The sequence below is a fragment of the Sclerotinia sclerotiorum genome, genomic scaffold, assembly GCF_000146945.2.
Source record: "Sclerotinia sclerotiorum 1980 UF-70 scaffold_1 genomic scaffold, whole genome shotgun sequence".
Taxonomy (NCBI): Eukaryota; Fungi; Ascomycota; class Leotiomycetes; order Helotiales; family Sclerotiniaceae; genus Sclerotinia; species Sclerotinia sclerotiorum.
The window spans coordinates 1,865,239-1,878,744 of record NW_001820835.1 but is presented as its reverse complement, the minus strand read 5'-3'; the positions used below and the strand labels follow the sequence as shown (position 1 = coordinate 1,878,744).

The following is a 13,506-nucleotide window of genomic DNA, read 5'->3' as shown; positions in this document are numbered from 1 at the left end:
GGATTCCTTTATGCCTTTATGTATATGAATCTCACATATAATTTGCATGCCCCAATCGATGTACTCGAAGAGATTCTGAAAACTCTTTCTTCGGATCTAGAAATAATAGAACCTAAAAGAGAACGCAAGGAATACAAAAGACAATATAGATCCTACAATCGAGCTCCACCTGAAATCCGCAAAAAATATAAACAACTCCGTCGACAAATTGATTCTTTACAGAAACAATATGATCGAATAATCAAAATAGAGTTCTGGCGAGATTATTTCGATTGTATTTATAATAAAGAACTAAAGAGACAATTCAAAAAGGTCCCTATAAACGAATATGTTGAACCTGTCGTTCATCACCAGCTTCCAGAACGAACTCGACTCCAAGAAGTGCTTTGTGATTTCTCGAGGGACATAAGCCCAAGCGATATCGTCAACCGCCGGATCCGTATCATTGACTTAATAATAGCATTCTCCTATCGACAAGAACAAGAAGTTCAACATAGCAACCACTCAAGTAGGGAATCTTCAGAGTTTTCTGAGGAACAACCTTTGTGCGAGAACCCCTTTCCTCTTCTTTGTAAAAAGATTTAATGTATTATATGTATCGAAGACAATCGAAGTACTTATAAGTATCGGACATGTACTTATACCACTTCACACAAAATGATAAATCATATAGATAGCCATTTGAAAGAAGTTCCGAAATTCCAGAGAATATCCTATGCTCATCCTGTTTGTCAATCGGAAGTGCTTATTCTTAAACACTTACAGCACTTCAAGAATCATGTACAAATTGTGCATGGTATCAGCCTTTGACCCTAACACTATCGAATAAGGTGTTAGGGATTGATGTAACAACTTGAAAAGGATCAACAGTCCATCGGAAGGGTAACTTGACCAGGGCTTCGGTGTTATGAGGTCTTGCCTTCTAGATCACGTGGAAGCAATCTAGGTTCTCTCGAGGTAGGTTTATCACTAGGCGTCAAGTAAGGGTTCGATAATAACAGTAACTAAAATGCAATTCGTAACTAGATAGTAGAATATACTAAATGATTGTTTGTCTTGAGCACGAAGCTCTACAGTAGGGAAATCCATCCTGATTATATAGACCTTCATGAAACCGATTATCATCGCTATCATTATTATCATCAGAGGAACTTTGCTGATAATGCTGATAATTAATTCTCATCACCTCTTGGCTGCTAAGACCGCTGATAATTCTGGGTCACGTGGATAGGCCCTTTGTTACCGAAATAGGCTCCGAATCAATAGCCTCCACTCCCCCATCTAAAAAGCTATTCACGACCATTGGTGAAGGTATTGCCACATAGAAGTGAGCTAAAATCCCTGTTGAATAAAGAAATAAGTGGATAGATAGAATCAAAGAGCGTTTATATAAGGTTTACAATAGAATTTCTCCTTTGTTCATCTTTGTTCCTTCTGCACCCTGAATCCATCTGTCAAAACTCATCTGCCTCTTCCCTTCGCTCTATTGCTACTATTAATTGGGTCCTTCTCGCTCCTGCTTTTCCAGGAATTTCCACAATTTATCATATGAAGGATGAAGAGCGATTCGTTTGCTTGGATTATGCCATGTCCCTGAATTGTGCAGAGATTGAACAAATTTCCATTCTAAAGCTGTTATTCGTAGCGAGCTAAATAGTGCGCCTGGTGTTTCAATCTTATATTTTCGAATAGCTTGCATAATCCGGATCATAATCTCCCTCAGAGACAGAAATTTCCCAGACGGATCTGCTTCATTAGCCGTAACAAACAAGTTTGTTAAGTGAGGAAAGAAGGAATTGGGTCGCTCCCAACGATCAATCAGTTGCTCAAACCCTTTGATATCGATTATAAGCTGTTGAATATTCTCTGTACCTAGCTCGTCCGTCCTTGCTACATGCAATACATCCCAAATTCCAGATTTACCAGATTCTGTTGTGAGACATATTATATCGCACTCCGGCCGGAAATGTATACCATCCCGGTTAACCAATTTATGCGGGATGATTGTGTGAATAGAAGTCGCAGCTTTGTTGTCCAGAAAGCTTCGCACATAGATAGTAGAGCTAGAAGCGAGGCGTATACCAAAGCAAAGGTTGTATGCCCCGATGGCTAGCTGACGAGACTCTTGGCATGTATGAACGATGGCTGGTAGTCGAAGCCTATAAAATCGACGAGGTTTCTTAGAAGCAAAGCAATCGTATATACAAAGTCTTTGTAGGCCTTTAGACGAGACTTTCCCGATTCCATCATTTCTATCAATATAAAGTATTCTTTTCTTATCGCAATCAGATGGCATAAACGGAAGGCCAATCGGGATGATTTGAGGAGGAGGGATCATAAGCTGCCATATTTGGCAGCGTATCTCAGGTGGGAGTTGCGGAAACAGATGAAAAGACTGAAGTGGCTCTAGAATTCCACATCGAAGCCTCCGCATCTCCTTTTCCTTATTTTGTAATCGAACCTTGAGCCTCATTATCTCCTCATCTCTTTCTCGGACCTGAAGCCGGAGCTCCTCATTCTCTCGAACGCAATTGATCGATAAGCATCCCTTTTTACATTCAGAATCCATGATAAGACAAATATAAAACGGGTCGATAGCGGTTCGGCGATAGTGTTGGAAACTATAAAATTTTAGGTCTGTTAAGAATCAGCTTGCATAAATAATAGCGGAGAAGGGCTTTTAACAAAGAACATACAAGTAATCGTTAGTCGGTAACAGAATTTGATAAGAGCAATAACACTATAGTTCCTCATATAGAAGTGAAATCTTTACGAATTAATTTACACAACTTGATGTTATGTGGACGTTACAATACGATTAATGAAAAGCTGTGGTGGTTTTTACTAAAGGTCAAGCAGGGCAATGGTTGTTGTGATAGATTCCAGCCTGTAGGCAGGGCTCTATTAGTAATACGGTAGAATATCCTAGAATATTCTGGTGGGGGTTCGACACCACCACCTTTGTGTAAATAACCTGGTGTTACGAGGTTTGCCGTCTAGTCACGTGGAAGTGGCTAGGAACTCAAGGTAGGTGTCAAGCAGGCAATAGGAAAATCATGGGGAATTAGGAGAGCTTGGGCCTTGTGCAAAAGCGATCAGATTTCATCGAATTAATATGTGATCTGGGTCACTTTAGGATCGTATGCGCACGCACCGTCAGAAAACACGTGACTTGGAGCTTTTGGAGCTTGAGGATCCAAAAGGATCCAAGGGAACATGAAGATCTATATATTCAGTATGAATTTCTTTATTGTAGAGCTTCGTGCTCAAGATCAATCATTTAGTATACTCTACTATTAGTTACGAATTGCATCATTGTCATTGCTTGACGCCTAGTTATAAACCACCTCGAGAGCCTAGAGCACTTCCACGTGATCTAGACGGCAAACCTCGTAACATTTATCACTGGTATTCACTTGGAAGTGAATTCGTTACTAGATCAAGTAGAATGTAGGTAAACTAATTGATAACTAAGTTGAGCACGAAGCTCCTAAACTATGAAACTATTCTGACTATATACTATCGATTTCCTGACTGCTAGCAGTGCTAGCAGGCTAGCATAGCTAGCACATCACGTGATTCTACTTTTCACATGACACTAATCCTGCGATGGTGAATCGTGACATGTATGTGAAAAGTGCAACGATAAATATATTCGAAAGTCATTTGTAAGTAAACTAGCTACTAGGCACTCGGCACTCCTATCTCTTCTCCCTCTTCCCTTCCCTTCCCTTCCCTTCCCTTCCCCTCCCCTACCACTCCCACAAGTTTTTAAAATAATCAATAAAATCTTCGAAAGAAATTTTTAGGCAAGGAAACTTTCTCGATGCCTCCTCTCCTCTCATCTTTAACCCACTTATCGCAAACTATTTAATCTCCTCTACCCATCTAATTCTCTAACCCCCCATTTTGAACCTTCTCTAAGATGCCCTTAAACTCTTTCCACTCCTTCATAATAACCTTACAACCGGCCTCCAACAAAACGCCCTCCATCCTCTCCCTCTCATCCAACTCATAACTCCCCACATAACCCACCGTGAAAATGCCCGCTCGAACCGCTGCCGTAGCACCACTCTTACTATCCTCAATCGCCACACATTCCTTTGGCTTGACACCCAATTTCTCCATTGCAAAAATATAAACCGCCGGATCAGGTTTACTCGTTGGTTTGGGCAAACTACTCGCAGCGCTATAAATCTCCCCACCAAAATATTTCGCCTGATCAACTTTCTCTACCGAAGCTTTAACTCTACGTAAAGCACTGGAAGATACAACAGCCATTTTATATGTTCCTTCTTTCTCAAGACGGATCAATTCTTCATCGACACCCTCGCAGGGTTTAAGAGCAGCCTTGAGTTTTCCAATCACTTTATCTTCTTCTTTACTCACGTAGCTTTCTAATTCGGCATCATCCATTTCGTAATTATATTTTTTCTTGAGACTTCCAATCATACCGCGGAAATTCTGTCCGACGAATTCGTGTAAGAGTTGTGGACCTGTGTAGCGGTCATTGATACCGCGAGCGGAGAGGATTTCATTGGCGAGATCGGCACAAGCCTCGAAGGCGAGGGATTCCGAGAGTACGAGAGTGTTGTCACAATCGAAGAGGAGGGTGGTTATCTAGTGGAGGAGGTTAGTTGGGGTACAAATGGGTTGGGAAAGATTGGTTGACGCGTGGAGGGAGTTGGAGCTTCAGATCATGAATGATTGATCGATATAAATGAAGTAAAGGATTAAAGCACCAAATCAACCATCCATTCAGGATCAATCCATACAAACACAAAGTATAGAAGTACAAAATTATAAGTTACCAAAAAAAAAAGGGAGAACCAACAGGAGCCATATTTGCAATTGTCAACAACAGAAATACTGAACAGAAGTCGTAGAAGTCGTAGATTCGTACGTAATTCGTATATTCGTAGATTCGTAAATCTTATTTATCTTCCTCACACAGAAGCAAGAGCAGACGAAAACCACAGAGCAAAGCGTGTAATTCCTTCTTTCTTTCTTGTATTATCTGTCTTTTCGAATGTCGAGAATTTGAAAACTAGAGACTCTAGGATCAGGTTGTAGGATTCTAGCCAACTCAAAAGAAGAACAGAAAGAATTCGTAAAAGGAGAGGGAGAAGGTGGATAAAGTACGCGGATATCTATCTGTGTGACCTTAAAGTATGTGAAAGGATTCTCTCGAAAGGAAGAAGAGAACTTAAGATCTTAAATCTTACACTTTCCGTAGGTACTACGTACGTACATACATATGTTGAATCAGTGGGGTGTCATTTTCTCCCCTCTTTCCTCCACAGCATAAGATTACATATATGCACAACAGTTCCGTGTAACTGTAACCCCTCGTGTAACCCCGCCATTTGATTTTAATGGAATGGTTCGTCTGTATTTCATAGTATGACGCCGATTATTATGGGGCTTGTGCTAAGGTTAAGGTTACCGCTTCCTTTTCTTCTGTTCATCCAACAATCACTAGGGTTAATTCAATTCTACTATCCTGCTTTGGTAGATAAATATTAATATCATATATACCAAGATAATGTAAAGCGTTATAAAACTTCCTTTCTTATTTCCCTCCTTTTTCTATTACCCAAAATTATTAATCTTATCGTTCAATATAAAATCAAATAACTACCTACCTAGGTAATAATCATATATAAATAAAACTTACAAACTAAACTATATTCATCAATCAATCTACCTACCTAGTATATCATATCATTTCAAAACTTCACAAATAAGATTACAAAACATACTATCAGATACATAGCTACCTACCCACCCAACCTTATTTTAATATATTTACCTAGTATCTATCCCAACCAAGTCCCATTTCGCCTTCCCATACCTTCTCTTACTCCATCCTACACTATCCCACCAATATCATCCATCCATCCATCCATTCAATCGTCACCCATCACACATCCTCACACATCCCATCACACAACCCCATCCATACATCCTCCCACATACTCACAAGTTGGGCACCAATCAATCCATCAATCATCGGGCCGTGGATAAACCAAAAATCTAAAGACATTTAACTACCTAACCCCAGACAAGAAATACCTAAACTAAACATCTCAATTATAAAAAAGAATCACAAACAAGATCTTATATCAATAAAATCACACTTTAAACATTAAACCTTCCGCTTTAAAATGTTTGCTTCCATTTCAACAACCTTAATTATCTGTTAATACCAAACCAGGTAAAGTAAGTAACTTCATAATTTCTTAATTTCATAATATCATAATTTCTAAATAAAAAAAATCATAAATAAAAAAAATCCACCGTAAAGATATCCTCTGGATCCAAAATCATGCTTATCCTCATTCACATTCACACTCACACTCACACTCACCCTCACCTCACCCTCTAACGTCATACTCCTATCCTCGTGTTTACCTATGTTCATGCCAAGTGAAGCCGTCCACAAATATGTCCCTAAATCCCCCGAAATGTACATATCATATGCAAGTCATGTTTCCTTTTTATCACATGCTGTTCTCATACAATCAAATACATATTATACATATAATACATGCAATAAATGCATGCATTCACATGTAACTGTATGTGTTCCTTCTTCAACCAATCCATCCATCCATCCATCCATACACCAATCCAGCAAATACATACACATAATTTTGTAAGTATCCATTGGTATGAAAACCACAAGAGTACGACCAGAAACGCCAACGCAAAATCATCTATTCTGTGTCATTCATCCATGCATCCGTTCATGCATTACTCATTTATTGATGAATAATGTATTTCCTCACGGTTCACCAATCACGGGGATATTATCATAATTCCCCGTAGGAAATTGAGCTCGTCCTGTCCTAGAGTTTTGCGATCCTCCATACCCACTCGCACTATATCCTGTATACGCCGTTGAAGCCTCCAAATCATCATGATGAGCCATCGATGTAGGTGCGTATGAACCTCCGTAACTCGAAGGTTCGTAATCTGGTGTGTGAACTCTCCCTACGAAATTTCCTCCGGGATATCCATCATCGTGTAATTCATGTTCTTCATGTTCTTCTGCGTTATGAACGGGTGCATATTCGTCATCGTGGGGAGCGGTGGAGAAGGCTTCTTTGTCGGGATCAATCATGGCTGCGTTATTGGGGGCTCGAGATGCGCCTGGTAGATACCCTTCTCTTCTGTAGTACATAAGGCCATAAACTGACATGGCTGTTGAAAGGATCCAAAAGAGCCTATGATTTTGGGTCAGAGATCGACTACTGAGGGTCTGATGAAGAGGGTAGAATCATACCATAAAAATACTCCCAAGCCAACAACTGCCTTGCTCACTTTACAGCCATTTCTACATTTTCCAGTTCCATTCCAATTTGCGACGGCTGCAAATGCCGATAAAGCCATGATACACCAAACGAGATCAATAACCAACAGCGCATATGGGTTTGCGAATTTCCTCGTCCTTGGAAATCGTACCGTCATGGTAAGATATATCACTGCCGGTAAAATCAAGAAAGTCTATTCAAACTCATCAGTAACCAAACACATCTCATCTGCGAAAGGACAAAAACATACATAACCGAAATTCCATCCGAGTCTTCCATCAACAATTGCAGATGATCGCATCACGACAATATCTAAGATCCATATGACGACCGCCATGGAGAGCTGTATGATATGTACCGCTAGTTTGTACTTTTGTAAATTATGTATTGAGAACTCCATCTTGATGGTATCTTGATGGATGAATGTGAGCGCAATAGAATGTGAAGTTGGTACGTATTTTCACGGTTTGTTCGGAATCTTGTGTTTGTAGGGTGCCTCGTATATAATCGAGGGGCTGAAGATAAAAGCAAACGCAGAATCACCTAAGTGTGTGACGTTTGTTCGGTGTGTAGGTATGTAGGTATGTAGGTATATAGGTTTAATATTCACGATCCTGAGAATAAAAAAAGAGGTTCTTGAAATGGAAAGAAGAAGATAGAATCATAAAATGCAAATGATAAATGATGTAAAAATAACAACCAGGCAGAAATCAAATCAAACCAAAGCAAATAAATCCCCAAATCGTCAAGAGAAAAGAGGCTCATCAACTCGTACGCGTATCGTATTATTTTGGGTATCAGTTTAGAGTAATTCGTTAAAAGCTCAGCTGTTTTATGAAATCTTGGTTTGTGATAACTTGGTTGCTCCTTGATTTAATATGTTTCTGGCGAATCAGGTGGATCAGAAAGTGATGGGATTTGTTTATTTTAAGTAATAATTGGGTCAGACCATTAACCTTAAGTAATAAACCGTCTTTTCTCGTGGCCGGGCAACCAGTAGCTCAAAAGTTAATGAGAAGGCTGAGACTTTGAAGCAAGGGAGGCTGCGTAGGGTCTGAATGATATGATGTAGATGTTCCAATGTAAGTATGACTTTCAATTTATATAAAACGCTTATTATTATTTTAACCTCTTGAATCGCCGATTATCATTTCAGACATTTTGTTCATAAGTCCATGGATAAGATAGATCGTAGGTATATATGAAAGCAATTCCCACTTCTCATCCAATGTGCACAAACATCAGTACTGAAATTCACGGTTGGTAGATGATCAAAGTTCCCCGCACGGTACTTCGGTAGGTACACTGTAAACTAGGTATCCTCCGCTATATCATCATTTTCGCGCCGGACAAGGGACTTCACCGCCGATCTCTAGCTTTACTTATCCACCAACCCACCAATGCATCACAATCTCCAAATGGTTATCGTCGTCGACGTGGAAATCTATTACAATATGATTTTGAAAAAATTACCATCAATCTTCAAACATCAGAGAAAATTGGTGAGATATCGGTGAGTAACTGTATGTTTGATTTATAATTCAGAATATCTTCATTGTATTCACACACATCTTTGCTTCTCTTATCTTTGGCTCCCGACTCTATATCTTCTATCATGATAAATCTATAGCCACATAAACAAGACATTACACAACCTTTACTCCCGTCCAAAATGGCTTCATCCAACCATTTAGATGAAGAAACACCCCTCCTCTCCGATCCTACCGTCCAATCACCATCTATCTCAGAAGATCCTTCTGCATCTGCAGAAACAACAATTATTCCAGATGAACCCAGTACCAAACGTCTAGTAATTACCCTAGGCGCAGTCTGGGTAGGTGTTTTTCTCGGCGCCCTCGATTCAACTATTATCGCGACCCTCTCTGCTAGCATCTCTACATCTTTCAATTCCCTTTCTCTTCTCTCCTGGCTCGCTTCCGCATATCTCATAGCAAACGCAGCATGTCAACCGCTTTCTGGTCGTCTTACCGATATCTTCAGTCGAAGAACGGGTCTAATTGTTAGCAATATACTTTTCGCTCTTGGAAACCTAATATGCGGGTTGGGCAGATAGTCAATGGGTGATGATATTTGGGCGAGTGGTCGCAGGATGTGGAGGTGGAGGTTTAATGGCTATAAGCACTTTTGTGGGAAGTGATTTGGTTCCGCTTAGAAAGAGAGGGGTAGTGCAAGGAATTGGAAACATTTGTTATGGAACGGGAGCGGGATTGGGAGGGATTTTTGGAGGTTGGATAAATGATACTTGGGGATGGAGAATGGCTTTTCTGGTTCAGGTACCTTTTATTGTGGTTTCCGGAATCGTGGTTGCTTGTTCCGTCAATATCCCTCCTAAGAAAAGCGAAAAGTCGAAATTATCAAGAGTTGATTTCTTGGGCTCATTCACCCTGGTTCTTACTCTCGTTCTTCTTCTCCTAGGGCTTAATTCCGGTGGAAATATAGTTCCATGGAATCACCCCCTCGTCTATGTTTCGCTTTTCCTTTCTTTGGTTTCCCTACTTGGTTTCATATACGTCGAACTATACATCGCATCCGAACCCGTCATCCCCGTTCGACTCCTCGTCAACCGTACCGTTCTTGCAGCCTGCCTTACAAATTGGTTCGTCACAATGGTTATCTTCATGATTATCTTCTACGTACCACTATACTACCAAGTCCGTGGTGTATCAACCACTGCTTCTGGTATGCGACTTATCCCTCAATCTATCGGTGCCTCTATAGGTTCTTTAAGCTCTGGTATCATCATGAATAGGACTGGCAAATACAAAGCTGTTAGTCTTGTTACACTTACCATGATAGTTATCGGTACTGGTTTATTAGCAACTTTAAATCCAAGTACTCCGGATTGGCCAATTTATATCTATCTCTCCTTAACAGGAATGGGTTACGGTGCAATTCTCACTACCACACTTTTGGCCATCATCTCAGCAGTATCTCATGATCATCACTCCGTTATCACATCAGCATCCTATGCATTCCGTTCTACGGGATCCACAATTGGCATCACAATCGCAAGTGCAGTATACCAGAATATACTTAAAACACGCCTGTGGGAGAAATTTGGGGATCAACCAAATGCGGAGGAAATTATCAAGAAGATTAGAGATTCTTTTGATGAGTTGAATAGACTTCCCGAGGGTTGGAAAGAGGGTGTCATGGAGAGTTATATGGATTCTTTTAGAGGGGTTTTCTTGACGGCTTTGGGTTTTGCGGTGTTGATGGCGGGGGTCGGAAGTATGATGAAGCAAAATGTTTTACATGAGAGATTGGATAGAAGTTAGGGGTGTTGAGGTTTTGAACCTTGGACCTTGGATGTTGGATCTTGATTGGACCTTAGATGTTGGAAGGTGAAGGATTGGGGATTTTGAATAATGCAAAGATTTATTCAACGACGGGAGATTGATCAGTCGGGTATTTTCGAATATCTAACATCTTTGATGTTTTGTCTGTGGTACTGGGATTACAATGGAGTGTATATAGTAAGTATACTATACTTAAATCGAGACGATACAATGCAATGGAAGGACAATACAAGGAGTTGGAGTCGGAAGATATCTTAGATATAGATGATGTACAGCAGGAAATTGTAGGTAGATGATGGATTTACATATATATAGGTTTGAGAAACGAGAGATATTTACTGTAGGTTCATGTAATATTATGACGTTATCATTCCATGACAGATATTGTGAATATATGAAAAATACCAATTAATATCTAATAAAATAACATAAGAAAATTTAATCCTAATCTTTCTGATTACCTAGGTATCTAAACTCCACGTTTGAATTTTGAAAAGAAGAGAACCAGCAGGGAATCTTAACTCCCGCCCTTTTGATAACGCCCCGATAGACATGACTCTCTGTCTTCAGAGAACATGTAAAGAAAATACAACTCCATCCACTTCATCTAAATAGCGCATCATACCTCAAGCACTACTAGGTACAATTGCGGAATTTCTCAATCTCCTTCTTCAAAACGTCCCTCTTCAACTCAAGAGCCTCTTTATTCAATCTCGCAACCTCATTTTTTAGTTCCGTAACTTCATCTTTATCGACCCCCGAAGCATCCTGCTTAAATTCCGAAACTCTTTCCGTTCTAAGTTCTTCAAGTTGTTTATTACAATGGATAATTTGCTCTGAGAGTTCGACAAGCGAATCACCCAATTCCGTATGTCGACGTGCCAGTCCTGCATTTTCTTCTTTGAGTTTTGTAATTTCACCTCTTAATTCCAGGATTTCTTCAGCTTGGTTTCGGGCTTGCTTTCCCAATATTTCAATTGTGCTATATATAGATGCGATTTGTTGGGCTTGATCGGAATTCTGCTCTTGGAATGTTTCGGTGCTCTTGTGATTCTGAAGCATCACGTGATGCGTAGCGGTTATCAGTTCGTGTACTTCAATGAATCGATCCTCGATATTCCATGGTTCGTTGACATTTCGCTTGCTGTGATCGGATGAGTTGGCTTCCGAGCTGTCTGAGCTGTAGAAGTCGTCATCCGATGAGATCTCGATGGAAGGTAATGGGGTATCCTTAGTAAGAGCATCTGAATCAGTGTCTGACAAGTTGTCGAACATTTCCTCTTGACGACTAAACACAGGACTGTTGATCTTTGAATGTAAGTCTTCATCTGTTTCAATAAGATCCTCTGTCCTGCTAGGAGATGGAGCACGAGAAAACATATTAGGAGGTTCTGTGATTTTCTCCTCGGTATCATCGAGGCCCACAGAGACGCTACGACTTTCAGTAGGAAAAGCAGAGTGGTGAAAGAACATGGGTGGAGACTGTACTTCAAAAATATCAGGGCGGTCAAGGTTATGTATTTGATGAGACTCCATGAAAAGAGCAGAGTCTTGATCGGGTGAAGCATTGTAGAGGTCACTCTCATATCCGTTTGGTGAAGCATGTGACATTTCCGTCTTGACATCTTCATCGAGCTGCAAGACGTTCTTGAGTTGAGCGACTCTTGCCGCTCTTTCAATTTCTGCTGGAGAACGACTGCCTGCAGTGACACTAAATCGAGATTGCTGTGGTGCTTTTACATCATATCCTTGATAAGAATCATACGCTTGTCTCTTCGAAGGTGGTAAGTCTTCTTCTTCATCGTCAGAAGATAGCCTTCTAGTGAAGCGCTTTGAGTTTGGAGAAGTTTTCTTCGTAGGGCTCCAGTGATTTGATACGTCGAAAGATTCGAATTTAATGTCTACCCAATTGTAAGATTGCTTTCTGTTGAAGCTCTTTGAATTTGGAGAGATTTTCTTTGTGGAGTTCATGCAATTTGATACCTCTCCTCTTGCTGTTTGAAATGACCCTGAAGGTCCTAGACCAAAGAGCTTTACACTGTTAGTTTCAATAGCATCTTGAATAAAATCGAGCAAAGCTTACGTTTTGTTCTGAAAGATATTGGTCTTCAAAATCCTCTCCATTGCCGCTAATTGGGCTTATTTCTCTGAGTTTATTATTGTCTGGAGCCATTTTTCCAATTCTGTGGAGAATATTGTTAGTTTTGCGGCACCAAATGAATAAAAACATTGACTTACGGAGCTTTGAAGTCTTAAGAAGACAGGGTACCTCTGATTTAGAAGAAAAAGCAATGTCGGAGGGAATCAGAGAATCTTAAATCTTGTGATGGTTTGAGACTAGGAAGGAAGAGTACCGAAGTGAACAGACTATACCTACAAGAAGAGAACTTACATCTGGCTAAAAGATTCAAGGCGTTTTATAACTAACGTTGCTGTGGGAAGGACTTTCCTAGTAAACCAAGTCTTCATGTGATCTTCATGCGATCTTCAAGTATTTGTTGCATATCTATCTCACGCGCACGGTACTTCAGTTCGAATATCTAGCCAAAACGGTTTTGGGATGTACAAGCCGGTAGCATTAGCTATGGTTAGATCAAACGGTTTACTACTAGTAACCATACTTAAGCAAGAAGCTTTGATCTCTGTTTTAGTGTGCCAGGGAATTTGAACGCTAAATATATCCGCTAATGGGCAAATACCTGGGATATGTGTTCCTAGCCCAGCGCCGTCACCGTTGATATCACTAGGACATCTAGAACGCCCTATGCACTTGATAAGACTGAAGATTATAGTCAGGTTTAAGCTAAATCATCTCTGGCATTTTGAAAAATTTCAAAGAAAAACTTCCCCCAAGCCAACCAAAACGACTT

The 13,506-nt window shown here is 40.2% G+C and overlaps 7 protein-coding genes across 7 annotated transcripts; 2 read left to right on the top strand and 5 right to left on the bottom strand.

Moving 5' to 3' along the window:
- Positions 1 to 18: 18 nt before the first annotated feature.
- On the top strand, positions 19 to 1,325 carry SS1G_00723 (predicted protein; the record flags this gene model as incomplete). Its single annotated transcript, XM_001598584.1, has 3 exons — positions 19 to 571; positions 674 to 796; positions 1,252 to 1,325. 3 exons carry the CDS (start codon positions 19 to 21, stop codon positions 1,323 to 1,325), a joined length of 750 nt encoding a protein of 249 aa, XP_001598634.1.
- Positions 1,326 to 1,495: 170 nt separating this feature from the next.
- SS1G_00722 (predicted protein) lies at positions 1,496 to 2,569 on the bottom strand (the record flags this gene model as incomplete). The annotated part of the gene is made up of 1 exon (XM_001598583.1): positions 1,496 to 2,569. One exon carries the CDS (start codon positions 2,567 to 2,569, stop codon positions 1,496 to 1,498), a length of 1,074 nt encoding a protein of 357 aa, XP_001598633.1.
- A 1,319-nt stretch (positions 2,570 to 3,888) lies between these two features.
- SS1G_00721 (hypothetical protein) lies at positions 3,889 to 4,843 on the bottom strand (the record flags this gene model as incomplete). The annotated part of the gene is made up of 2 exons (XM_001598582.1): positions 3,889 to 4,620; positions 4,835 to 4,843. The coding sequence occupies 2 exons, from the start codon at positions 4,841 to 4,843 to the stop codon at positions 3,889 to 3,891; spliced, it is 741 nt and encodes a 246-aa protein (XP_001598632.1).
- A 1,305-nt stretch (positions 4,844 to 6,148) lies between these two features.
- SS1G_00720 (predicted protein) lies at positions 6,149 to 6,475 on the bottom strand (the record flags this gene model as incomplete). The annotated part of the gene is made up of 2 exons (XM_001598581.1): positions 6,149 to 6,199; positions 6,371 to 6,475. The coding sequence occupies 2 exons, from the start codon at positions 6,473 to 6,475 to the stop codon at positions 6,149 to 6,151; spliced, it is 156 nt and encodes a 51-aa protein (XP_001598631.1).
- Positions 6,476 to 6,787: 312 nt separating this feature from the next.
- Positions 6,788 to 7,653, bottom strand: SS1G_00719 (hypothetical protein; the record flags this gene model as incomplete). The annotated part of the gene is made up of 3 exons (XM_001598580.1): positions 6,788 to 7,229; positions 7,289 to 7,509; positions 7,567 to 7,653. The coding sequence occupies 3 exons, from the start codon at positions 7,651 to 7,653 to the stop codon at positions 6,788 to 6,790; spliced, it is 750 nt and encodes a 249-aa protein (XP_001598630.1).
- A 1,335-nt stretch (positions 7,654 to 8,988) lies between these two features.
- Positions 8,989 to 10,615, top strand: SS1G_00718 (hypothetical protein; the record flags this gene model as incomplete). Its single annotated transcript, XM_001598579.1, has 2 exons — positions 8,989 to 9,154; positions 9,387 to 10,615. The coding sequence occupies 2 exons, from the start codon at positions 8,989 to 8,991 to the stop codon at positions 10,613 to 10,615; spliced, it is 1,395 nt and encodes a 464-aa protein (XP_001598629.1).
- Positions 10,616 to 11,272: 657 nt separating this feature from the next.
- Positions 11,273 to 12,809, bottom strand: SS1G_00717 (predicted protein; the record flags this gene model as incomplete). The annotated part of the gene is made up of 2 exons (XM_001598578.1): positions 11,273 to 12,667; positions 12,720 to 12,809. 2 exons carry the CDS (start codon positions 12,807 to 12,809, stop codon positions 11,273 to 11,275), a joined length of 1,485 nt encoding a protein of 494 aa, XP_001598628.1.
- Between the last annotated feature and the right edge of the window lie 697 nt (positions 12,810 to 13,506).